The sequence below is a fragment of the Monodelphis domestica genome, chromosome 6 (assembly GCF_027887165.1).
Source record: "Monodelphis domestica isolate mMonDom1 chromosome 6, mMonDom1.pri, whole genome shotgun sequence".
Lineage (NCBI taxonomy): Eukaryota > Metazoa > Chordata > Mammalia > Didelphimorphia > Didelphidae > Monodelphis > Monodelphis domestica.
Genome location: NC_077232.1, coordinates 171,960,360 through 171,986,771, shown reverse-complemented (window position 1 = coordinate 171,986,771; position 26,412 = coordinate 171,960,360). Strand labels below are relative to the sequence as shown.

The 26,412-nt window shown below is 38.4% G+C and overlaps 2 protein-coding genes across 2 annotated transcripts in view; both read left to right on the top strand.

The window, feature by feature from the left end:
* The first annotated feature begins 5,301 nt into the window (after positions 1-5,301).
* Positions 5,302-16,612, top strand: NDUFC1 (NADH:ubiquinone oxidoreductase subunit C1). The gene is made up of 4 exons (XM_001367492.3): positions 5,302-5,457; positions 8,170-8,273; positions 13,164-13,251; positions 16,309-16,612. The coding sequence occupies exons 1-3, from the start codon at positions 5,388-5,390 to the stop codon at positions 13,221-13,223; spliced, it is 234 nt and encodes a 77-aa protein (XP_001367529.1). The 5' UTR covers positions 5,302-5,387; the 3' UTR covers positions 13,224-13,251; positions 16,309-16,612.
* Positions 16,613-20,096: 3,484 nt separating this feature from the next.
* The window catches only part of MGARP (mitochondria localized glutamic acid rich protein), a 31,248-nt gene continuing 24,932 nt past the window's right edge, over positions 20,097-26,412 (top strand). The window contains exon 1 of the mRNA XM_056803806.1: positions 20,097-24,673. Coding sequence (XP_056659784.1) covers positions 24,589-24,673 — 85 coding nt within the window. The 5' untranslated portion in view covers positions 20,097-24,588. The remainder of the gene's footprint in view (positions 24,674-26,412) is intronic.

Here is a 26,412-nt window from a genome sequence, read left to right as displayed (position 1 = left end):
CGCAGAGGGCTTTCCCACCCGGGTCACACCTCGTACCGCGCAGGCGCCGTGACCTCCTTTCCCTTCTCGTCCCCTCCCCTTCCTAGTCTTCGCCTTCAGTTCCGCCCAGAGCCTATGGGAAAGGGTGGGCGAGATTATTCGGCCGGGGAACGCTGTGTGGGGTGGTCTTCCCTTCCTCCTCAGAAGTGCAGAAATTCCCCCATCCCATCCCTGGCTCCCTCTGAGTCAGAGGGATGCCTGCCCCAAATTCCTGGGCCCAGGGTGTGCCTTCTACAACGAAAGTCTAAAAGTCTCTTAGGGCCCTCTGATAACGTAGAAGGTTACATTAGGAACTTGGAATGTCCCGGCGGGGAGAGGGACCCTAACTCTCAGCCAGCCCCAGAGAAGCGTCACAGGCGGGATTCCTACTCTCCCCGCTGCACCGCAAAACTTGTTAGCCAGAGTGCCTACTTTTTGGGGTGCGTTTAATTTACGGATGAAATTTTAAAACTCTCCGAGTCACTAAAACCACTGTTTAAAGAAAAAATGCTAGACACATGACTTCTGAATTAAGTGGTTGCCAGAACTTCAAGAAGAAATTTTCAAAGGGAGAGGGGAGGGAGATATTTGAATGACTGAATAAACTGTAGTGTAATGAAATATTGTGCAGCAAGAAAATGTGAAATGTGAATAGGACTTGAGAGAAAATCGAGTCGTGAAGTAAATTTATAATTGAGCATTGTTATCTCATTTTAATCCTCAAATCAATCCTGAAAGATTGGTGCTGTTACTAGCACTTCTAATTCTCAGAGCTTTAATGTTAAGTGAATTCCTTTAATTCCTTTGATCAATGAGAGTAATGAGACAACCGAGGCCCACAAACTTTAAACTACTTGCTCTAGGCCATACAACTAATAAGTGTCTGAGGTGGGATTTGAACTCAGGTCTTTCTGGCTCCCCATTCATTGGACCACCTAGCTAAACATAAAATAGCAAGCCAAACCAGAAGAACCAGAAACAATGACTTGCAAGTGTAAATTAAGTCGAAGTAGATCTCTGAATGACTGAAAAACCAATAATGGTCTCAGAGTGGAAAGATAATGAAACATCTACCTCTTAAAGTGGGCAGAATGTTGCATAGATAGTATCATTGTATCTTTTTTCTTTTTTTGCTTAACTGTTTCTTTGTTACAAGGGTAGGTTCAAGGTGGGTAAAAGGAAGGGAAGAGAAATTACTATAAGAACAAAAGATCAATAAAACTTATTTTTTAAAACCTTAACTAGTATTTCTATTTGCATTTTATAAGGATAACAGTTGTAAAAAATCAAAAAAAGAACTTTATTAGGAAAGAGCAGTAGAATGTGAGGTCAGGTATCATTTCATTTTTGTCTTTGTATCCCCAAAGTCTAGCACAGTGTTTAATAACAAAAATAATTGTTAATCCATGAGACATAGTACAATAGTATTAGATTAAGACAATACCTACCTGCACAGGTAAACCATTGATCCAGCTGGGCAAATATAATTTTGTTTTATGACAAAGAGGTAAATAACTTCTAATACCCAAAGTGTCAGGTTTCTGAACTCTGTATTTGTCTGGATAATATCATAGTTAAAATGCACATAAGTTTATTTAAACAGATAGCATCAGTCTAGTCACACAGTCTAGTGGTTTTGATAGTCTGAGCTTAACAATAAAATAGCTATGTTGACAACTATAGACAGCTAGGTGGTGCAGTGGATAGAGTGCCAGATCTGAAATCAGAAAGATTCATTCATCTCAGACACTTGCTAGCTCTGTGACCCTGGGCAAATCATTTAACTCTGCCTCAGTTTGTTAGTTATAAAACAATATGGAAAAGAAAATGACAAACCACTCCAGTATCTTTGCCAAGAAAACCCAAAATGGAGTTACTGAAAGACAGGCCTAAAAACAACTCAACAACACATTAATTGCCTTTCAAAAGCTGGAAATTCAGATTGGCCTCTGTTATACTGAATGACTTTCTGTCTAGGTGTTCACAGGAAACATTATGATCCCATGACATTGATGATGATAACTTTACCTGTTATATTTGCAGGACTATTTTGCAAACTTAATTTTTTTTTCTCCATCTCAAAACAGATTTTAAAAGTAATAAGTTCTTTCAACTGCAAATTCTTCATTTAATTCTGGGAATCGGTTAATACTCAGAAGTATATTTTATTTCACTTAGTAATACTAATACCTTCACTAAGAAATTAGATGTAGAGGAAGGAATTATCGTAATTTGTGTTATCAAGAGCATGAAAGCACCAAAGATAAAATTCAAGTCTTTGGGATGTTATATCCTATCCCTGCTTCACTAATAAGAGCTCCAGGTAGAGCTCCAGCTGGGTAACCCAATTGAATGTAAAGTAACACTTAAACATAACCCCCAAAAGCTTATTTTCTCCCATTAGCCCCATGAAGTAGATGGTATAAGTATTATCCCCATTGTTCAGATGAATAGATGCAGAACAGTGTATTATACTGGCCTTGAAAGTCAGGGAAATTTAGATTTCAGTCCTACCTCTGATACTTCATGTTCTTATAAATTCTAGGCGAATTGATTTACCCCTGTGTGTTTCAAACAACTACCTAGGATTTGTTGTTGGTCATCAATGGATTACAATGTTAGCAGTGGAAGGGATCTTCATATCAGGAGTTTCCCATTCTGGTGAAATTGGAGTTCCTTCCCAACATTCAAGTACAGATAATAACTAATAGTTATATAGTGCTAACTATATGCCAGCTGTTTGTTTCACAAAAAAATAAAAGTAACTTGTTCAAGGTTAAACGGCCAATGTTTGAGGCCAAATTGGAACTCCTGTCTTTCTGACTCCAAGCCCAGGGCTCTTAACCACAATGGCAGCTAGCTTCTGATAACAGGATGAAGGTTCAAAGAAAGTACATGACTTGGATATGGTCACACAGCTAGTAAATGGCATTTTAAACTCAGATTCCTAATTCGCTCATAACTCTTAGAGAATCTAAAGTTGAGAGTCTTAAGAACCAATCTAGTGTTATCCTCTTTTTTTTTTTTTTCAAATTAAGGCACCAAGACCCAGAGAGGTAAACTAACTTGTCCAAGATCAGTAAAATCCACATCTTAACTCCAGAGTTCTTTCTACAGTGGCACACTGCCTTTTAGTCCTGACTTAAGCTGCCATTTCAGATCTGGTTTCTTGCTTTTGTCATAAGTGTATTTTCAAGCATAACTGTCTATTCAAACAACTTCTAACTGGTGGAAAATTTGCATTACTCCTTCACTTTCTCAAAATTTATGAGAATAAATAGAAATTTGGCTAAGATATATGCGTGTATATATGTATATATATGGGCAGTGAGAGATGACTTTTACTAGTAGCCTCAAGGCAATTAATAATTTGCTTGTTAGACTTGAATACTCTGACACATGGCTGCTGTTCAAACTTGTTAGATAGTGAATAGGAGCTGTGTTGTGGCATGCTTCCTTCCAAATGAGGCCATAGGAAGGATATATATACTAACTTGCTGAGAAGACAAAATTATAATTTAAGAGCTAGCCACTGACTCAGTAAATTGGTGGCTGGTTTGCTTACTTGAGCTTAAGACCTAGAGGCTCAAACTCATTGCAAAACTATAAAGTGATTCATGTGTCATCAATGCATTGGGTAGACAGTTTTATATACAGATAAGCTAGAAAATTAACTACACTTCTAGTTGTTTAACTTTGTGGTCAGCAATTCTTAGACAAAGAAAAGTAGAACAATAACATATAACTTAAATTTCCTAGACTAAAGGGAAAAAAAGATTTTCGTATATTGATTTTATTGATATTCATATAAAGCTAACAGGCAAAAGTCACTTGTTAAAAAGGAAACAAGCAACTGGAACAATGGAAATCAAAATAGGAATATCTGGCTTTGTGGAGGGGCACACTGGCAAGTCATTTCTATAAGACAGTGAACAAACATTTATTAAGGAGACAGGTATTTCACTAAGTGCTTTGGCTCTCCTAGCCTCTATGTATTAATTTGTAAAATGAGATATTAATAATTACACTGCTACTTAACAGGTGCAGAAGGTACCTTGGGAGCCTTAAATAGCTACATGAGTTATTTTCATTATTACTTTATTCAAAATAGTAGCTAATGGTAGTATATAGTAAAGCTTTCCATGAAAAATACTCAACAGAACTTGATGAACATAGACCCTTCAAGGTTCATATAGCATTATTGTATAGATCATGGATTTAGACTTGGAAGAGAACTTGGAAATCATCTAATTAACTCCCTCATTTTACAGATGAGGAATCTAGGGTTCAGAAAAGTTAAGTAATTTTCTCCAGAGATTAGAAAGGAATTTAGAGTCCATCTGATCCCAGGCTTCTTAACCAAAACCCTCAAGATCTTCAATCAATCAATCAATCAAATAATAAATGAAATGTATACACTGTACTAAGTGTCATGGGTACAAAGAGTCCAATGACAGCCCCTATTCTGAAGAAGCTTACAATCAAATGGGGGAGGGAACATGCAAAAAGTATGTACAAAGCAAGCTCTATACAGGATAAATAGGAAACAAAAGTGGAAAGCCTTTAAGTAAAAAATGGGATTGTAATGGGGAAAAAAGGCTAGCAAATCAGTAATTGGTATGGAAGAGAGAGGGTGTTCCAGGCATGAGGGACAACCAGAGAAAATGCCTGGGGTAGAAAAATGAAAGGTCTTATTTCCTAGATAAATTTCAAGAGTTCTTGGGGAACAATATTCTTATTCATCTCTGTGGGAAATTTAGCATTTCTTTCAATCCTTTAAAAACATTACTCTGAGAAAGGGTCCATAGCCTTCACCTATGAGGTAGCTAGGTGGCGTTTGGAATCAGGAAGATCTGAATTCAAATCCAACTTCAGAGGCTTCCTAGTGTGTGGCCCTGGTCAAGTCCTTTCACTTCTGCCTTCCTTTCTTCTTCTGTAAAATAGGGTTAAGAATGGCAAACAATCACCGTAGCTGTGAAGATAAAATGAGTTTCTATTTATAAAGGGCTAAGCATAGTGCCCAGCACGTAGTAGGCGTTTCACACATGCTTATTTCCCCCCTTGGCCAAACTGCCCAAAGTAGTCTATCCTGCGCCCCCCAAACTTCCTGAGGCAGCAAGACATAAGAAATAAAACGTTGGCTGGGCCAGAGGGAGGTTACTCTTTTCCTGTTTTTCACCCTTAGGCCCGGGTCCCGCCTCTCAGACTGATAAACTGAAGCGGAAAGGGCGGAGGGACAGGACCTGGGGTGGGTGGGTGGAGTCTAATTCTGCCAGGCGTCACTCCACCCCGTCCCGTAGAACCTGGGGCGGGGCTCGTAGAGGTCATTTGGTCAGGAGGCGGGGCTTCAGGGGGACGCGCAGATCAAGATGGCGCCGTCCCTGCAACTTCTTCCAACGCTGTCCCGGGTCCTCTCCGGAGCCCGGCTGCCGCGCCACAGTAAGTGTCCCCATTGCCCACAACAGCTTCCCATGGGCCTCCTTCTCTCCCCCTCCCCTGGGGGGGTGCGTGCAAGGAGGAGCGGGGCGCATTTCACGAGTGCTTCGGGATGGCCTTGTTTGTGACCTTCGGCCCTGGTCGCGGACTCCCCCCCAATAGCGTCCCCAGGTGTGTCCCCTAGTCTTGCCACTCCCTCCCCATGCCCGTTTTCATCTGCCACCCCAAGCACTACCTCCCTTATACTTCCCCATTAACCTCAGTCTTTTTCCTCCGTGTCCTGGAAAATGGGATGATAGCTGTCAATATTTTTCAGCCAATAATATTAGCTCATATTTGTTTTTTTCTTTAAAGAATGTTATTTCAACATCTAATGCCCAGTGGACTTACGCGTAGGCTATGGGGGGTGGGGGGGAGGAAAAGAAAATTATCTATGTCTTTAACGAATAATGCTTGGAAATGATCAAATAAAATATATTTTTTAAAAAAAGAATGTTATTTCATTTTTTATTACACATAAAAACAATTATTAACATTCTTTTTTATAATTTTGGGTCTCCAAATTCCTTGCCTCCATTTCCTAAACCCTCCCTTGAGAAGGCAAGCACTTTGATATAGATTATGCATATGTAGTCATGCAAAACATTTTTAAGAATAAAAAATTTACATTTCCCTTTTTTCAATTATATGTAAAAAGCTAACCTTTTTTAAAATTTTGAGTTCCAAATAATCTCCTTCCTCATTTGGCTGGAATTTGCATAGCACTACTAAAGTTGCAAAACATTTGATCCAGTTCTTACCTTTATTTTACAGATGGAAAAACAGGCTGAGAAAGGTTAAGCTACTTGCCCAGGGTCACCCAGCAAATATATGTCTGAGTCAGTATTTGAACTAGGATCTCACTCATTCTGAGTCTACTGTACCACTCATCTTTTAGGTTTTAGAGCAGTATGGAATGTTTATAGCTTGTCCAGCCCCATATGTGTTGCTACAACTATTAAGCACCTGCTGTATGCATCAACACAAGGGTAGCCACCTGGCTTCATAAGATAAGATCTTGCTACCCTAACAGAAGAGTCCTTAATAATTTGCAAAGTACTTTGCAATAATTTTTTGCAATTTTGCAATTTTGCAATTTGCAATAATAATTTGCAAAAAAAATCCCCAAAGAAGTGCTGAGAAGATGCAGGTAAAAGTATTATTCTCATTTTACAGATGAGGAAACTGAAGGTCAGAGTGGCACAGTGGATAGAACGGAGTCTAAGAGATTTAAGTTCAAGTCCAGTTTCAGCGACTTACTGGCATTGAGCCTGTGCAAGTCATTTACCCTCTGTTTATCTTAGTTTCTTCCACTGTAAAATGAGGATAATTATAGTAACACCTACCTCTCAGAGTTGTAAGTATCAAATGAGATAATAATTGTAAATCTCAGTGCAGTGTCTGGAACATAGCAAGCACTATATAAACATTAGTTATTGTTACTATTTTTGTCAGTAATCACATTAAGATTATAGTTGCAACTATCCTAGAACTTTTTTAAGTTTTCTATTCACAACATTTCGTTTCTATGCCTTTTTTACATACTTTCCATGCTTGGAGTCACCTTCTTCCTTAGTTTTGCCTTATTGGATCCCTAAATTCCATAAGGAGTTAGCTCACATTCCTTCTTCTACTTGAGGCTTTTCCGGATCTCCATCAACTGATAATGTGTTTTCCCCATTGCTTTCTGAATTTATTTTGGATAGTTTTACTGGACAAGTCTCTTAACCTCTTAGTGCCTTCAGGCAACTCTCTAAAAAGGAATTACTGAACAGATGTGGATTTGCATTGGGAAAGGATTTCCCTACTTGTTTCTTCCACCAAAATATTTTTATTTGTTTTTTCCCAATATGAGATATAAGTTCCTTGAGGGCAAAGATTGTTTTGGTTTTGTCTTTGTGTCCCCAGTGTTTATCACTGTTCCAAACATATCATAGACATTTAACAAATGCTTGTTGACTGCTTGATCAAATGGGCCAGCAAGGGATATGATTGGGGATGTAGACTCTAAATGATCACCCTAGTGCAAACATCAATATGGAAATAGGTTTTGATCAAGGACACATGTAAAAACCCAGTGGAATTGTGTGTGTCTATGGGAAGGGGTGGGGGGAGGGGAGGGAAAGAACGTGATTCTTGTAACCAAGGAAAAATATTCTAAATTGACTAATTAAATAAAATTTTAAAATAAATGTTTCTTGACACGAACAGGGGAATGAGATGCCAATGCAGACTTTAAAATGTACATTATAGGGGCAGATAAAGCCAAGCAAGGAGTTGGGAGGTCTTGGGTTCAGATTTGACCTCAGACACTACCTAGTCACATTTCCTTATTTTGTGACTCTGGGCCAATCACTTAAACCCAATTGCTATCCCTTATCACTTTTCTGCTTGGGAACTGATATTGATTCAAAGACAAAGTAAGGGTTTTTTTAAATGCACACTATCATATGGCAAAGACATTAGAAGGTACAAAACAAAGTGGTGTGCCTAGACCTTTCTACTTATTACCAATGCCACTCTCCAAATCCATTCTGCTGTTGAGGTAGTCTAGAATGGGTCACACAATTAAATATATTTTTTGCCACACACAAAATATGCCTAGGAAAACTATCAACCAGTTAAAAATAAATCATTGATAAAACTTGAAAATACATAACTTGTTTTCTCTTTCAGCTTTGGTTCGTTCAGTATTTTATGTTCGAGACTTCCCAAATGATAAACCTAACTGGCTGAAAGTTATACTAACCTTGGGCACTAGTGCAGGCCTGTGGACCTATGTAAGTATTCCCTTGCACAAAGAATCAAGTTATTCAATATGGGAAACAAAAGACTAGTAGTAGAGAATAAAGGTGTTTTGAAATAGAAAGTTGATGAATGTGTTTAATCAGCTGTCATATTTCATGTGTATTATAGACTTTCAGAATTGAAAGGGATCTTGGAGCCATCTAGACAAAATTGTACTTTAAAAAGAATTTCCTTCATGGCATACCTGACAAGTGATCATCCAGCATTTACTTCACTTTTTTTATCCCTTTCACTGAACCCTTACCTTCTATCTTAGTATCAGTTCTAAGACAAGAGCAGCAAGTGCTAAGCAGTTGGGGTAAGTGACTTGGTCAGGTTCACACAGCTAGGAAATGTCAGAAGTCAGATTTGAACCCAAGACTTCCCAACTTTAGGCCTGGCTCTCTCTCCACTGTGCACCTGGCTGCTCCTACTTCACTTTCAGTAAAGGACAAATACTCTTATCTCCCAAGACAGCCCATTCTGCCTTTTTTTTTTTTAAAACCCTTACCTTCTGTTTTGGAATCCAAGGCAGAAGAATGGCAAGGGCTAGGCAATGGGGGTTGAGTGACTTGCCCAGGGCCTCACAGCTAGGAAGTGTCCAAGGTCAGGTTTGAACCCAGGACCTCCAGACCTCTGGGTGTGGTTCTCAATCCACTGAGCTACCCAGCTGTCCCCGTCACACCCCACACCCCCTCATTCTGCTTTTTAATAACTTTGTTAGAAAGTTTTTCTTTACATCAAGCCTTTTTGTAGCTTCTACTCATTACAACTAGTTCTACACTCTAGACCAAGCAGAACAAGTCTTATCCTTCTTCTAAGTGACATTCCTTCAGATATTTAAAGACAACTATCATTCCCCTTCACCACCTCCAAGACATCAACTTCTTAAACTTATCCTTATATGTCATCAACTTGAATTTGAGGTACTTCACTATCCTGTTTGACTTCTGGACCATCAGTGTCCTTTTGCTATTGCTGTTACTGTTCAGTCATTTTCTTTTTCTGTTTTTGTTTTTCCATTTGTATGTAGAAATAATTTTTTGACAATTGTTTTCTGACATTTTATTTTTTCAGATTCTCTTTCTCTCCTTCCCCTCCTCCCTCCTAGAGGTGGTAGGTAAATAGTCTGATATAGATTATGCCACTACTTTTTTTTTTTAACCCCCTTACCTTCCATCTTGGAGTCAATATTGTGTATTGATTCCAAGGCAGAAGAGTGGTAAGGCTTAGGCAATGGGGGTTAAGTGACTTGCCCAGAGTCACACAGCTGGGAAGTATCTGAGGTCAGATTTGAACCTAGGACCTCCCATCTCTAGGCTCTCAATCCACTGAGCTACCTAGCTGCCCCTTATACCAGTATTGCTCATATCTTAACAGAAGACTCAAATCACACATATAGTAAAAAACTAATCGAGGAAATATAGCGAAAGATGGCATTCTTTGATATGCCATCAGACTCCAACAGTTCCTTTTTGGGCTATGGAGAGCACTTTTCGTCATGTGTCTCTCGTGGGTGGATGTCTTGTTTTGTAATCAGTGTCCTTCTAAAACATAATGACTAGGACAGATTACAATAAGACTATTACCACCTTCCTGGAAGTTGGGCCTCTCGATGCCTCCTAGGATCACATTAACTTTTGTGGTTGCCATTCTACACCACTGACCCACATTAAACTTAAAATTCAGTAAAACCCACAGATGAACTAAATAACCATATTTTCCCTGTCTTACAGCTTTCAAAGTGATATTTTGAACCCAAATTTAAGATGGCCAAGTGAATGCTATACATGTTCAGTCTTCCTAGGAGAGGTAAAAAGTCCTGAAGAATGCTTTCATATTATAACACTATAAATTCTGTAAGTAGTGGGGAAAATTCCCAAAGTAGTTTAACAAACAAACCCAAAGATTCTTTAGTTATTTCTGACAATGTCCAGCAAAGGGGGAAAAAAAGGATGATAGCAGAGATAGGCATAGGAAAGTTGGTCCTTGTTAATATTTCTTGCATTGTGTTAACCTATCAACTGACATTCATCTAGACTTTTACTATGCCCTCTTTTGTTCTGCCTTCTGGTGCCCTGAATGTCACTGAGACATCTTATCTAGTTGCTAAAGGGAAAAGGAAAAATAGCAGAATATAGAAATGAAATTCTATTTGACCAACTCTAAGCCTGGATCATCTTCCAGATTATGCTGTCCAACTCCAAGTGTCTCTTAGATTTCTGTCCTAAAAAGTAATGTTTCCTGAAAACATTACTATTTATAACTTCAAAGATTTTAATTATTTAAAATGTGACTAAAACTCAATCCATAGATTTTTTATTTAATCCATGTAGGTCATAACTTGTGCACGCTTTCTCATTCTATATTTTTCTTGTCTTCCAAAGAGAAGGTATTTTTTTCAAAGACTTAGGTGCTTTCTCCTAGATCTGTAGAGTTCTATCCTGGACCTTCTTCTCTTCTCTCTATAATCTACTTCACTTGGCGATCTCATCAACTCCCATGGATTTAATTACCATCTCTGTGCTAATGATTCTCAAATCTACTTATCCTGCCCCAAACTTTTTTCACCTCTAGTCAGTATCCAATTGCCTTTCATACACTTTAAGTTGGATGTCCCTTATATATCTTAAACTCACTATGCCCCAAACTGAACTCATTATCTTTTCTTCCTAAATCCTTCCACACCCCCATGTTCCCATCTCATCTTTCCTATTACTGAGATTACTGAGAGAACAGTTCTATCTTCCCAATTTCTCAAGCTTACAACTTAGAAGCCATCTTGGATTCCTTACTGTCTCTTATCCTCCATGTCCAATCTGATGTCAAGGCCTTCTGATTTTACTTGTACAGCATCACCCACTTCTCTCCTCTGACACTGCCACCATTCTGGTACATGCCCTCATCACCTTATGATTACAATAGGCTACTAGTGGTTCTGCCCATCTCCTGTACATCTTCTATTCAGCCACTCAAGTGAATTTCCTAAAGTGCAGGTCCCACCAAGTCACCTCTCTACTCAGTTAACTACAATGGCTCTCTTCTACCTCCAGAAGCAAGTAAAAAATGCTATGTTTGGCATTCAGAACCCTTTGTAGCCTAGTCCCCTCCTGCCTTTCAAGTCTTCTTATACTTTAATCGCCAACATATCAGTGATTCTGGCCTCCTAGCTGTTCAGCAAACAAAATGCTTCATCTCTTGGCCCCAGTCTTCTTTTCTGCCTGTCCCCCAACCCTGAAATACTCTCTTATACTTTCAAAACTGACTTCCCTGGCTTCTTTTAAGTCCCAAGTAAAATCCTTTCTTTTTTGGGATGTCTTCATCACCTCTAAATTCCAGTGCCTTCCCTCTGTATCCCACTTATACCATTTTATTTTTTATTTATATTTATTTCTTGCTTTGTATATATTTGTTTGCATGTTGTCTCCCCCATGAGATTATAAACTCCTTGAGAGCAAAGAACTATCTTTTGCCTCTTTTTATATTGGAAGGACTTAGCACAGTGCCTGGCACATAGGAGGTATTTAATAAATGTTTGTTGATTGATTTATTGATTTGGACCTTAAAACTAGATTGTTGTAATTACTTTTTGTGATAATTACTTTGCTAGAAATCACATTTGCAGTTGATAGGATCTTGAAATAAGACAGTTGAATAAGAACTTCTTGAGTGACATAGTGATTAAAAAGAAAGCTCAACCTAATACATGTCTGCCTTCCTTCCCTTTGTCTCCTCTCTACTCTTACCTTTTTTGTCTTGTCCTGAATTTTCTCACAGGTATAGTTTGAGAAGAATGGAAAAGGGAATTGAAGGTTATTTGTTTCTTGATTGAATAATAATTGACTTTGAATTCATACTTTTAAATATTTATAATAATAAGACTTTTACTTAATAGAAGGAATCTTCTGATTGGTTCACTTCAGTTTTGTTAAGAGTAATTGTTTTGAAGGGGGAAATTTTATTTTTAATTTTTAAAGAGTATTGGGTTTTTAATAATGGCATAGAGACACAACTTTAGAAAGGAAGATAATAACTGAAACAAGAGACATGCCAAAGCGGATGGCTGATTGCATAATTCTGGCAGTGGTACTGATATGTGTTTTATAACAGAGCATGAGTTGCCTTCCATGACAGGAAACTCAGAAGCTTAGAAATAGACTCCCAAGGGGAAGCTTGGACTGGCTCAATGGATAGAAAGCCAGATCTGGAGACAGGGGGTCCTGGGTTCAAATTTAGCCTTAGACACTTCCTGGGCAAGCCACTTAACCCTAGCTGTCTAGCACTTTTTAGTTCTTCTGCCTTCAAACTGATACTTAAATTTGATTCTAAGACAGAAAATAAAAGTTTTTTTAAAAAAGAAAGCCTCCCAAATCAACTCTATATTTCCTTCATAATCAACTAAGCTATAGCATCTGTTTATCTAAATACTTCTTGAAATGTTATTTCTGTCCTATACCAAATTCATGGGATAATAAAATTACCTTTTATTTATACTGATTAGGACTTCTTTAAGCTTTATAGGATAGGATGCCTTTAGTTCTGTTATACCAAATTTTTATAAACAAGTATTATGTTCACTCTGGCCATATCATTCATGATTCAAAAGTTCTCATTATTTTAGTCTAATCTGATATTGAAAAATATAATTGTTAGTAGATTGCTCCTTTGAAATTTCACAGGGAAACATCTTTTAACAGAGAGGTGATAGACCATAGATATAAAATTAATAAGGCTTAGACCTTTACATATATTTTGATTTATTTTTTCTTGACTGTTCTTATTTGTTATAATAGTAAAGGGCACAAGGAAACCATTGGGAAGCAAAAAAAAAGAAAACTGGTGTGAAAACTATTTTTCTATCTTTAATTATTTCTGTCTTCTAGCTCCTCAAACAACACGAAGAAGATATTTTAGAATATGAAAGAAGAAAAGGGCTGGAATAAATTATTTGAATCTGCTTCTTTCCTAATTGTAAGTATGTAGGTGTTTATTAAATTAAAGAGATTTGGAAGTGGCTACTATCTTCTAATGCCATTCTGGCCAATTTCCAAATAAACTATATCAGTGGTTTCTCTTCTTGTTACATCATTAACACTTATTTATACTACATTGTTTTTTATATTACTCTAATGCCACATCAGTGTGTGAGGTGAACTGTGTTCTTTGATGGTGAACCACACATTTTATAGGTTCTGTATGGCTACCATTACAGGATCAGACTAACCAAATTTGGAGATATTTGCCATCAGGTTGGCTATAGAAGGTGAATTTTTCAGTCTCAAAAACCGTATGTTAATTTTTTTAATGCTTGCATATGTTTTATAAGAAGGGATACCAATATTATAGATCTTTGAATTACTGTTTCCTATCAAAAGATTTTTAATTGTAGTGCTGTGTCTCCTTTTATGGGTGTATATAAATATAATTTATTATTATTTCCATGCCACTTCTGTTACTATTATTACTACTGCATAAGATCATACAGTTACTAATATTTGGAACAGTATAAGAATCTAGGTCTTATAACTCTAAATCCAGTGAGTGGTTATTTTTCTATTACACCATGTTCCCTACACACACAGGTACCTCTATATTTACAACACGTGATCCATTCAACAAACATTTATTTCTCCCTCATTGTGTAGAAAGCACTGGGAGTGCCAGGACAAAAAAGAAGTAATCACTGTCTTCAAGGAACATTTTTTGTATTCATCTTTGTGTCCATTGAGCCAGTGGTATCATTGGTATAGCATTGAGGAAGAGGGAACTCTCTCTACCAGTACAGATGCTCTTCAACTTACAGACTCTAAGACATGCTGCCGATACTACCTAAAATGTGTCGGAAGCAGGGATTAAACCCCTGCCTTTCTAACTTCAAGACTGGTTCTCCATCCATTATGCCATATATCCTCAGTAATCATTTCTTCAAATTGTGTCATCCAGTATCTGACTACTGTACTATTATGCCTATCTGGAAACATGCAATTTAAATTGTGAATGAATCAAAAACATAACTGACTGATTAAAGATAGTCAGAATCGAAGCAGGAAATATCAAATTTAGAATAACCATTGTGCTTGCTTCAGCAACACATATATTAAAGTAAAATAGCCTATATAATGGTTTAATGAGCTTTCTATACCTTTGAGGTTTAAGTTTTGTTCTCCAAATCAGGTTCTTTTTTACCATTCTACTCAGTTTCCTTTTCTTGCCTCTAACTGCTTATTCACTATTCATAAATATTAAAGACTAGAATAAGTAGTTACTATTCACTCAGTAATAAAATGCACTAATTATTGTTTATATGCTCAGAATCATAGTTTGAGTGAGAGAGATCAGGGACAGCAATAGAATGAAAATTAAAACATAGAACCTGGGGGGCAGCTGGGTAGCTAGGCCTACCTATTGAGAGCTAGGCCTAGAGACGGGAGGTCCTAGGTTCAAATCTGGCCTCAGACACTTCCCAGTTGTGTGACCCTGGGCAAGTCACTTGACCCCCATTGCCTAGCCCTTACCACTCTTCTGCCTTGGAGCCAATACACAGTACTGACTCCAAGATGGAAGGTAAGGATTTAAAAAAAAAAAAACTATAGAACCTGGCCTCAAGTAATTTTTAATTCTAGTTGCAATAGAAAAAACAGTTCATTTCAGTAAATACCGACTCTGGTAAATAGTGAGGACACAAAAATGGCATTATTAGGGATCATAAGCAGGTTAAAAAAATATACAACAAATTATACACATTAATTGCCCACTAGAGAATGCCAAAAAAGAGACCATGTCCAGATGAGTTGAGGAAGATTTCTTAGAGGAGATAAGTCTTATGTTGTGATGAATAATTCTTTATTATACATACTTAATATAGATATGATTATTTTGTTAGTTTCTCCCCATCTATTCTCTATTTATTTTAAGGCTAAGTTTTCATGGCACGTTGGAGTGTGTACTAGGCTTAGAATCCAAAAAAATTTGGATTCCACCTCTTAGGATGACTAGTTTTGTGGCTCTGGACTGCTAACCTAACTTTTCTGTGTTTCAGGAAACCCTTTCGTACCAAACTATAGAATTTTAGGCTGGTTGTAATGTATTGGTGGAGAAAATTCCCACATCAACAATTCCCCATCTTGAGAAAATCACAGATACTTCTAGTACTCTTGGGAATTAGTGTTTATGAGTGAACTGTGAGTTCAGATTCAGTAGTGTTAGTTTTTCTGATTGTAGCAGTTGGAAGTAATAGGAAAAATAGTACTCCTAAGTGCAATGAAATTGATGAGAATGATTTAGGCTCACTTTTCTTTTTATTTATTTTGAAAAGCACCATAATTATAGTTGTCATTACAACCAATGATAAACATGTACAGAATACCTGGCATGCTTCATCTTTTTTACAAAATGACAAACTTCTTGTGGGCCTTGATAAAAATGAACTAAATTTACATAATTTGAATACTATTTAAGATGCATTGAAAGAATTTACTACTTAAAAGAATCTAATAGTTGATACTTTTATAAAACAAAGAACCATTCCCTAATTTACGTCTTTGCAAATCTGGGTTTTCGTGCTTTCTTCTGTTCAAAGCAGAATATGCTTATATTCTGTTGAATATTGAGTTAAGTTATATATGGAATAGACATTGACAACATAGATAAGATGGCATTACATATCAAAAATATAAAATTAAGTCAGACTTTGAATTTCAATATCCTATACCAGCAGTATCAAACTTAAATAGAAACATGGGCTACTGATCCATATGTAAGGATATGTATATACATGTGGTATGTATGATATACAGGCTGCATATTGACCTAGTTTTAAAATGTAATATCTGTATTTTATTGAAATTTTATTTATTAGCATTTGCTCTTTCCCAATTATATTTTAGTCTGATTTGGGCAGCACTTGGGTGAGTTGTGGACCATATATGGTGTATTTGACCCCCTGTCCTGGACTACCACTGTTTATTTTATCATGATAAAGATTTGGCTAATTAAAATAATACTATCCTTTTTCTTCTATGATTTTAGGTATACTGTAAGAAGTGAAGACAACCAGTTTGTGGGTCCATGGAATGATATATCAGAAAAACAACTTATATTAGAATTTATGTATGATATCACAAAAATGTACAAATAAAAACTTGTCTAAAAAGGATATGTGCCCACTTTTCAGATTATATACAGCCTATCAACTTGTAGAAAACTCAGTTTGGAACCAGTGTTTAATCTAGTTATTCATATGATAGAGAGCTTACTTATATTTGTTATGTGTCGATATAGATATGCAAATTAAGAATTTTGGTAAAAATAAAATGAAACTCACTGCCTGAAATTGAATAGTAGTAGTTAATATTTTATGGCCATTATTCTCTATCATCAGATACAGTGTTGTCCTGACAGTGGTAATTCAGAAAGTTGGTGGGAATTTTCTTTTAGTTGATAGTTTCAAATTAGTTCTGCCAAGATGACTTTTTCCTAATGTGAAGTCTTATTTCATATTCCAAATGTTAATTATTTAACAACTTAGCAGATTAGTAAGACAAAGGTGCTTCTAGCAAATCAGAAAAGGTTGCCCTCTTTATTTTCTTCTAGGATAGCCATCTGGAGTTAGAAAAATACAGAGATGAGTATGTAATCTAGCATCCAATCTCTGTTCTTTTGTGGTTTAGCGATTTACCTTTGAGTTCCTATCCTTTTTTCACTGGGGTGAGTGTTTAATGCAACCTCTTAGCCCTTCTTTTAGGTCTGTTGTATTGTCTGTGATTTGGTGGATACATTGTTAGGGATTGGGGGGATACAGTAGTGATTAAACTGGTCTCTGACCTTGAGGAGTTTACCATCCACTAGGAGAGGTAAGGTTTAACCAGGAAATTGTGATACTAAGAAGAATGGAAAGTTTCCTGGGAAATACCAGAGAAGTGCTCTGAGAAGTTTGTAATTTCAAAACTACTCAACCCTGTTCAAACCATTCTTTAGAGGATGGGATTTGGCTATTTCCTGATCAGTAACAATAGAGATACTTGGAATGACAGAATCAGGTCTTGGAAACTACAATCTCCACCCTACTCAAGGTAACAGGATTTAGAAAGGGCTACAGCAAAGCTCAAGATTTAATTATTTGAGAATATGGCCTTCAACAGACATGTGCAAAGGGGACAGACCTCTGGGCAGTCCTGGGTTAAGCTAGAGCCACCATTGGCACGGGTGAGACACAGGAAGTGAGGTAGAGGAGAGCTCAGGAGTGCTGGAACTTCCTGGGTGGAGGAGAGTGTGGGAGTTGGAGCCTGGTGCTTGGAGTGGAGGCCCTCAGACTGTTTCTCCATTTTGGTCACGTGAGTGATAGGGACTGATCTCTTTTCTTTGCCTCGGCTATCCAAGGCCTTGGGCCTTTGGCCCAGCCTAAGCAGAGTGGGTATTTAAGCTCTATTTCCTTCTCTCCCCTTTCTCTCTCTCTCTCTCTCTCTCTCTCTCTCTCTCTCTCTCTCTCTCTCTCTCTCTCTCTAATACCTTTCTTCCTCCTGTTTGTAATTAAAAACTCCATAAAAGGTTGACTGCTGACTTGAGTTTTCATTTAGGAATTACATAGCTGAATTCCTTGGTGATCTTAAATTAATATATATCAGTCTTTTAAAGTGATTTCCATATCACATTGTGGCTGACCACGAAAGTCGGTAAAGAATTCTCTCAATAAACTTCTGAATTTTCTTGCCTTTTTACTCTACTTTCTCACAACTCAGTCCTTTTTAACAGCTAACTTGGCTTAAAGACACAGCTGCTAGAACAAGTGAGTATAAAAAACTTCTCCTTTCTCCTTAAGTTAAATTGAAATCAGCAGTTTTTCTTTTTCTTCCCTTTAATCTTAAGGGGCAGCTGGGTGGCTCAGTGGATTGAGAGCCAGGCCTAGAGACAGAAGGTCCTAGGTTCAAATCTGACCTCAGATACTTCCCAGCTGTGTGACTCTGATAGATAGAAAACAGCTGTTTTAAATCTTAGCAACAGGACCCTAAAGTCCTGGCTGGGAGAGCTGTTTCTAAATATCCTTTCCCTTAAGGAACAACTTCCTAGATTGGGGGGGAGGGGGGAACCCTTTGGAAAGTTTTTTGCTTTGCCCTGCTCCCTATGTGTTTTGTGAAGACTGTTAGAGAAATATTTACAAAATATATATATAAAAATGAGTACTACATTCTTTGACATTTATATGGCAGTTGAAGAATTAGGGGCATTGAGGAATCCAGGATACCTCCAATTTTTTATATTAATATGTACTGTCATTTTTGTACTCAATACTGTATTTAGAGATGCTAAAATGAAAAAAATTGAGGATAAAATGCAAGCCCAATTAGAAGATCTAAAATGTTTCTTACAGGATCAATTGGCAAACACCCACTCTACCAGAAACAGACCTGTTTCTGAACCTTTGAATGAGGAAATTTCCTTCCCTGAACTAGAGATGGAAAACACCTTCCCTATAGCTCAGTTAACAGACTGCTTCTCTCGTGTAGTGCAAATTTTGACTGAATTTAATCCCCAAGACCCTTCCCCTGCAATCCCAGTTTCTCATGTTCCCTCTCCTACAGAAAACAAATTCCAGCCGAAAGGGAATCTTGTCATCCTAGAAAAACCTGTCCTTGTCAAACTGACCCACAGGTACAAAACTCAACTAGAGGCCTGTTTCCTCTAAGAGAAGTACCTAAAATAGGACGGAATGGAGATGTGGTGACTTTAAGTAACAGGGTACCGTTTACTCCCCAAGAAATAAATGAATTTACATGAAATATCCCCACATATGAACAAGATCCCTTTCTAGTAACAAAAAAGATGGGAGACATATTTTTTTCAGTATAATCCATCTTACAAGGACGTTGAGAACTTGCTACAGGCTTTTTTAACTGAACGTGAAAAAAATAAAATAATTGCTCATGTCAACAAAACCTGGGGGCGTAATGCAGCACATTGGCCATCTCAGGATCCCGAATGGGACTATAAAAATCCTGAGGATTATCTACAACTATACCGTTGTAGAGAGGCCATCCTTACAGCAATGAAGGAATGTGCGGACAATACAGATAAGTGGATGGAACTTGAAAAAAGTAAGCAAAAGAAGGAAGAAACACCCTCCAGATTCATGGATAGAATAATTGAGTTTGGGGACAGTTACCTGGATTGGGACCTAACTAAAGAAACTAGCTTAAGAGAAGTTAGTAGGATCTTTGTCAATAACTCTTGCAAAGCAATTAAGAATTATTTTAGAACACAATGTCCAAGATGGTCAGAGATGGACCTTGAAAAATTGCGAAAAACAGCTATATATTAAAGGGAAACAAAGAAAAGGAGGAAGAAAATAATGATGACATGGAGGAAATGAAGGAAAAAATGATGTGTAATAGGATAACTAAATTAGAAAGTGGGCATGATAATGAACCAACGACACTTGCCCCTCTCCAGAAATCTAATAATCCATTACCTGCCACTTCTGTGGGAAGAAGGGCCACAATATGGTACAGTGTAGAGCTTTTCTCAAGATTATAGGAAGGAATACTCAGTTTAATAACAACTACAGAAGGGATAATTATAGAAATAAATATAATTATGACAATGAAAACCACAACTTTAGGAATGATGACTATAGGAATGGATATTGGGAAAATAAATGAAATAACTCCACAACAAAATATAAAAAATGGTGCTTGTCCAAAAAATACTTGAGGCGCGAATGCCCTTCAGGGGGGCGCTTTTCAGGGGGGTGCCCAAGGAACTTCCCAAACACAATGAAGGTGTCGGGGGGGGGGGGGCTGGGGATCAGGAATCAGAGGATACAACCTTTGATTTTTCAGACCCTGATGTCCTACTACCCGTTGTCCCTATCCACTACCCCCATACTAATGAACCCCATGTTACTTTAAAGGTGGGTAACACCTATTATGATTGTCTATTAGATACTGGAGCTTCCTGGTCTGTATTAAAGAGAACACTTAATTTACAATGTTATTCTGTTGGCTCAGAGAATGTAATGGGAGTATCAGGAATAACCCAAAGAGTTAAAAGACTTCTTCCTAGAATGGTGTCTGTAGGACCCCTAGAGGTACAACACTCCTTCCTTTTGATGCCTGACTCCCCTTTAAATTTGCTGGGGAGGGACCTTCTATGCAAACTCAGAGCCACAATAACCTGCTCCCCAGATGGTTCCTTATCATTAGAAGTACCGGAGGAATCTTTAAATTTACTCCCTGTAATTCTCTCAGAGAGTCAGGAGAAAAAAGAGCATCCCACCTTTGCAATACCTGAAGATATACCGGAGTCTCTTTGGGCCACATCTTCTTCCAATGTAGGCTTACTTAAGTCAGCTGTTCCTGTGCAGATAAAAACTAAATCTAGCCCACCTCCTTCCATTCCTCAGTATCCCCTCTCAAAAGAGACAATTGAGGGAATTACCCCAGTAATGAACTCATCAATTGCACAGGGAATAATAATCCCTTGTAAATCTGAATACAACACGCCCATCCTGCCCATTAAAAAACCAAAAAGAGGACCTGATGGCAAACACCTCTATAGATTCGTGCAGGATTTGAGGGCTGTGAACAATCATGTTATAAAGAGACACTCCGTAGTTTCCAATATCAATACTATTATTTCTTCTATTTCTAGCACAGCTACATGCTTTACAGTAGTAGACTTCTGCTCAGCCTTCTTTTCCATACCCATACATGAGAACTTGAGACATATCTTTGCTTTCACCTGGCAGGGCCGTCAATACTGCTAGAGTCGTTTGCCACAAGGTTTCGTAGACAGCCCGAGCTTATTTGAGCAAATTTTGAGCCAAGATACAGATAATATAAAATTTAAAAACAGAAAATTAATCAAGTACGTAGATGACCTACTCTTGGCCTCAACAGATGCGGAAACATGTCAGGAAGATAGCAAGCACCTTCTTTTGGAATTGCACAAAAGAGGTCATAAGATCTCGAAGGATAAGGCTCAGTGGTGCCTCCCTAAAGTAGATTTGGGGTTCATCCTGACTGCAGGTGCCTGCTTGATTTCTCCCAGACGAATTGAGAATATTCAAAATTTAAGTGCTCCTACCACTAGAAACAGTTGAGAGCAATTTTGGGAGCAACAGGGTTTTGTAGACAATGGATTCCTTGCTATGGGAAAATTACTAAACCCCTTATAGTACTAACAAGGGATTTGGTCCCTGAACCCCTCAAATTAGAACCAGAACACCTGTCAGCTCTATCAGATCTAAAAAAGGCTATCCTGTCTGCCCCCGCTCTAGGCATCCCAGATTACAACAAGCCATTTACTTTGTATGTACACGAGCAAAGAGGGGTAGCTTCAGATGTTTTAGCTCAGACTTTGGGACCTTCTGAGGGCCCAATTGCCTATTATTCTGCCCAACTGGACCCAGTAGCATCAGGAGCACCACCATTTCTTAGAGGAGTAGCTGCTACAGCCTTACTAGTGACAAAAACTGTTAATCTAGTATTGGGATGCCCATTGACAATTATGTGCCCACATGAGGTAGAAGCATTGTTGCTAAGACACAGAACACAGGCATTTTCTGATCAGCGAATTACAAGGTATGAAATAACTTTGTTAAACAATGAAAACATTACCTTGAAGAGCTGTTCAGCTCTTAACCCTGCCACCTTGCTTCTAGATTTACCAACTTCAGGAGAACCATTACATAGTTGCGAAACACTAGTGTCCATGGCAGAAAAGCCTTGAAATGATCTCTTGGACACTCCCTTAAACAACTCAGATCTGGTCTTATTTACTGATGGTTCTTCTTTTATGAGAGATGGCATATGCTACACTGGAGCTGCTGTAGTTACAGAATTTGCCACTGAGTGGTCAGCTTCGCTGCCCTCTAATATTAACGCTCAAGGGGCAGAACTCATAGCTCTGAAACATGCCTGTATAATTGTATAATTCTTAGTCTAGTATTTGAAGGACTTCAGTTTTTTTTCTTAGCAAGGGAATCTAAAGATTCTATACTTTTACCCCTCAACAGCTAGCTACTCAGATTGAAATTTTAGTCTCCATTGGATTTGCTGAACTTTCTCTTTTCAAGAGTGTAGAAGAACTCATTCTGACCAGAGTTTTATATTTGGATTGTGTGTGATGATTTTTTAAGTCTTTGAGAATATTAGAAGTAGGTTCAGAAACTGACTTATTAAAGACCATTTATTCTATAAATATTCAACTTAATATTAAATATATGGGCAAGATTCTGTGCTAAGTGCCATATGGAAAACAAAGACACACAAGGCAATCCCTGCCTTCAAGTAGTTGAGAATCTAGTGATTTAAACAGTCATGCTGAGGTAAGCATAAATTACCATATTTACTATCTCCAAACTCTGTTGAAATCATTGAAGGCATAAATTATTGTACCACTATACTCAAAAACCAGGTTGAAATATTTATGACATAAATAACTATATTTACTCAAACTATGTTGAAATCACTGAAAGGTTAAATTTCTCTATTATTTATGTGCTGTTGTTATTATATCCAGCTATGCCAAAATGACCAAAGAGATAAATCACCATATATGCTGTATCCAAACTATGCTGAAATCATTGAAGGCATAAGTGCCATATTTCCTATACCCAAACTATATCAAAATCTTCAGGAACATAAACTACTGTATTTATTTAAACTGTGCCCAAATCATTGAAGACATAAATTATTTACTCAAAATATTCTGAAATCATTGAAGTCATAAGTGATCAGATTTGCTCAAACTATACTGCCAGCATAAGCAGAAATCATTAAAGGAACAAAATGCCATATTTACTGAAATTTAAAATAACCATAAAATAGTAGATTTAGAGCTGGAAGGAACTTTAAAAGCTGTGAAGTATAGCCTACTATCTTTATAGATGAGGAAACCAAAACAGTCAACTTCTATAGTTTGCCTAGGGTCACACAGATAGTGTTTGCAGGAGAATTTGAACTCAGGCCTTATTGATTCCAAATCCAGTGCCTCTCTACCAGACTATTCTGCTTCTAAGGCATAAATAATCATATGTGTTGTACCCAAACTATACTGAAGTCATTCAAAACAACATAGCAGGATGCTAAATGGGATACTAACAATCCATCATTTCCAATTCATGAGAATATCTAGTTGAATTCTGGGGAGCAATAGAGAAATGGTTGGGTTGTTTTTTTTCTCATAGAGACACTGGAATTTTAATCTTGTAGGTAGAATATGATGTTCTAGAGGGTAATTTTTTTTGAGGATTAAGTTATTATTTGTTTATTTTAAACCCTTAACTTCTGTCTTAGAATCAATATCGTGTATGGTTCTAAGGCAGAAGAGTGGTAATGGCTAGACAGTGGGGGTTAAGTAACTTGCCTAGGGTCACACAGCTAGTAAGAGGTTTTTTTTTTTTAATTTTTAAGTATTTTGCCATAAAGGGTATTGTTTCCTTTCATATCCAGCACCTAGCACAGTGCCCCCTCTTTCTCACCCTTTGATTTCATAAGAGTTTGAACCCCCTCTACAAATGCAAATCTAGATGCACTTTCTGGAGAAATTTAAAATTCTCTTAAAGAGAGCTATCTGGGGGTCACAGAAATGTTTAGTGACTTGAACAGGGTCACTGAGCCAATATGTGTTGGAAATGAGACTTGAATGCAGATCTTTCAGACTCTAGGGCCAGTTCTCTACCCATTATGCTAAGCTGCCTCTAGCCTGGCACATAAGCACTTAATATATTCTTGTTCTGAATAGATTAAAGTAGAACACAGCTTGATGTACAGTTGGTTTGGGTCTAACAGCTTCCTCCCGTTTAGATCATAGTGTCCCTCTTTATGATTTTTATTTCGGTTTGGTGGGGAAGAAAGATAAGGAGGGTTTAAATTATGTGTGACAAGTGACAGACCATTTTCCATTGCCTTCCCTTAGCTGCTGTCATAACCTGATTGAAAACTGCCTAGCCTCCTCTGAAGAGACTGGAAAGTGACCAGAATTAACTCACACAGAAAACTCTAGGGCGGAACATTTTCTAGATTCCCGCGGCATGACTTTTAATTGTCTCTGGGGGCTGGAGTCTTCTTCATCTCCCCAAACCAACCCAGCACTAACAGTGACCCTCTGCAGAACAGAGCTTCAATTCTCCCTTGCTTCTCTCTTTCTCTATCCTCCTCCGAGGTTCCACAGAGAAGAGGGCTGGACCGCCTGTGGCCCGGAGTCAGGGCTCCTCCTGGGGGCGGGACCCGGCAGCCCACTATCTTGGGTAGTTCCCGGAGCGGGGCGCTGCTCCGCACTGTGAGGCTGGGGTGCTTTGGGATCGGTACGATGTATCTCCGCAGGGCTGTTGGGAAGACTCTGACTTTGCCCCTGAGGACTGCTCCTTCCAGCCCCCCTTTGCTGTGGAAGCACGGTGAGTGCGCGCGCGTCCGGCGGCTCCAGAGTGTTGGGAGCCTCGGCTAACCGGGATGCCGGGAGCCGTCGGGCTACAGGGCTAGGGATGTGAAGATGGATGGACGACGGACTCAGGGCGCAAGACGTGGTGCGTTCTGGGAAATTTAGTGGTTTCTTCGCCCAAGCGTATAAGAACCCCCTTGTACTATCGGTTCTAGCGAAAGAACCTGGCCTGGAGAGGGGTTACCCAGTGATTGTGGCCACCCTAGTCGGGCACAGGAAAGCTCCGATGACAGCTTGGAGACGGCCAGAAGTAGGGACTGACCCCAGTTTCCTTCTTCAGTCAGGTCGCGCTATTTGCCTCAGGAACGGGAATCAGAGGCAGATGTGGGGAAATGATATAGATTCACAGATTGAGATCTTAAAAATATCTTCGAAATCATCTAGTCTAACCTCTTCATTTCATCATCATCATCAGATTAGGAAATTGAGACCTCAAGAGACCCACAGTCACACCGCGGTTAAGTTACAGACAAAATTCTAACCCAGGTCTTGCCAATCCAGATCCAGAGCTCTGGGTACTTGGTGGTGATTTAAGGGGCTTTTTCAGTAAGAGCCCCAAAAGGGCATGATCATTTTCTCATGGCATCTGCAAGCGGTGTTTGCCAGAAAAGGGACAGAGAACCTCCTAATTCCTCTTTCGGCCATGGTCTCTGAGCTCCCCTTCTCTCCCATAGATCACAGTATTGATTAGTGCTCGAAGGCATTTAAGATATCTTTATTTTTTTATATATATATCTTTATTTTTAAATAAAGGGGAGGATCCTGAGGTCAAAGAGGTTAGGTAAGTGCTTTCTGGGATGTCAGAGATAGCTGTCTGGGCTCATTTGTGTCTTAGAGTACCTTGCATTTATGCAACTGCCCCCCCCTCCCCCCCCCCAGTTAACCACTGTTGTGTACTGGAAATACTGCTGAACGTAGAGTCAAGAAAAAGGTGAATGAGTTCTCCTTATGTTACATAATCGTTTTCTCACAATAGTCCTCACCTAAATTTTTGGAGGTTTGGTTTCTGTAGCTCTAAAATAGGGGTAGTAATGATGGTAGTGGAATCTTTTTTGAAGCACAAATAAGCAAGTGTAGCCGAAGGGTTACATAAATGCCAGTTATTATTATATTGGTCTAGTTAACAATCACAGGACAGCAGCCATAACTGGACCATTAATTAGAAACTATTCCTGGTGAGCTATGCTGCTTTGGCAGGCAGTATGGGGCAATTTTTTAAGGGAACAAACCCTAGGTTTAGTCAGAGGACCTTGGTTTAACCCTCTGTCATAGCTAACTTTGTAGTCTTGAGCAAGTCATTTCCCCCTCAACTTTAGCTTTGTTGTTCTCTGGAACACACTCCAAAATCTGATATAATTTTGAAAATAAATGTATTTAGGTCAGTTGGTAGAGGAGAGCTAACTGGAAAGGAGATAAGCCTCCCTCTCTCATCCAGGCTCTGGAAGGTTTACATTTATATCGGATTTAGGCAAGGGGACCAGGCAACATGATTAAGCAATATTGCAGAGAGGGCAGCTTGATAGCAAGATAAATAGCAATAAATATGAATAAGTGTAAATGTTCCATTAAATTTGGGTGAATTGCTAGCTGCGAGCTAGCCTTTACCTTTCTACCTTAGAGTTGTTCTTAAGACAGAAAATAAGGGTCTAAAAAAAAAATAAAATTTGAGTGAAGCCAAAACGCAAACTTAGGTGG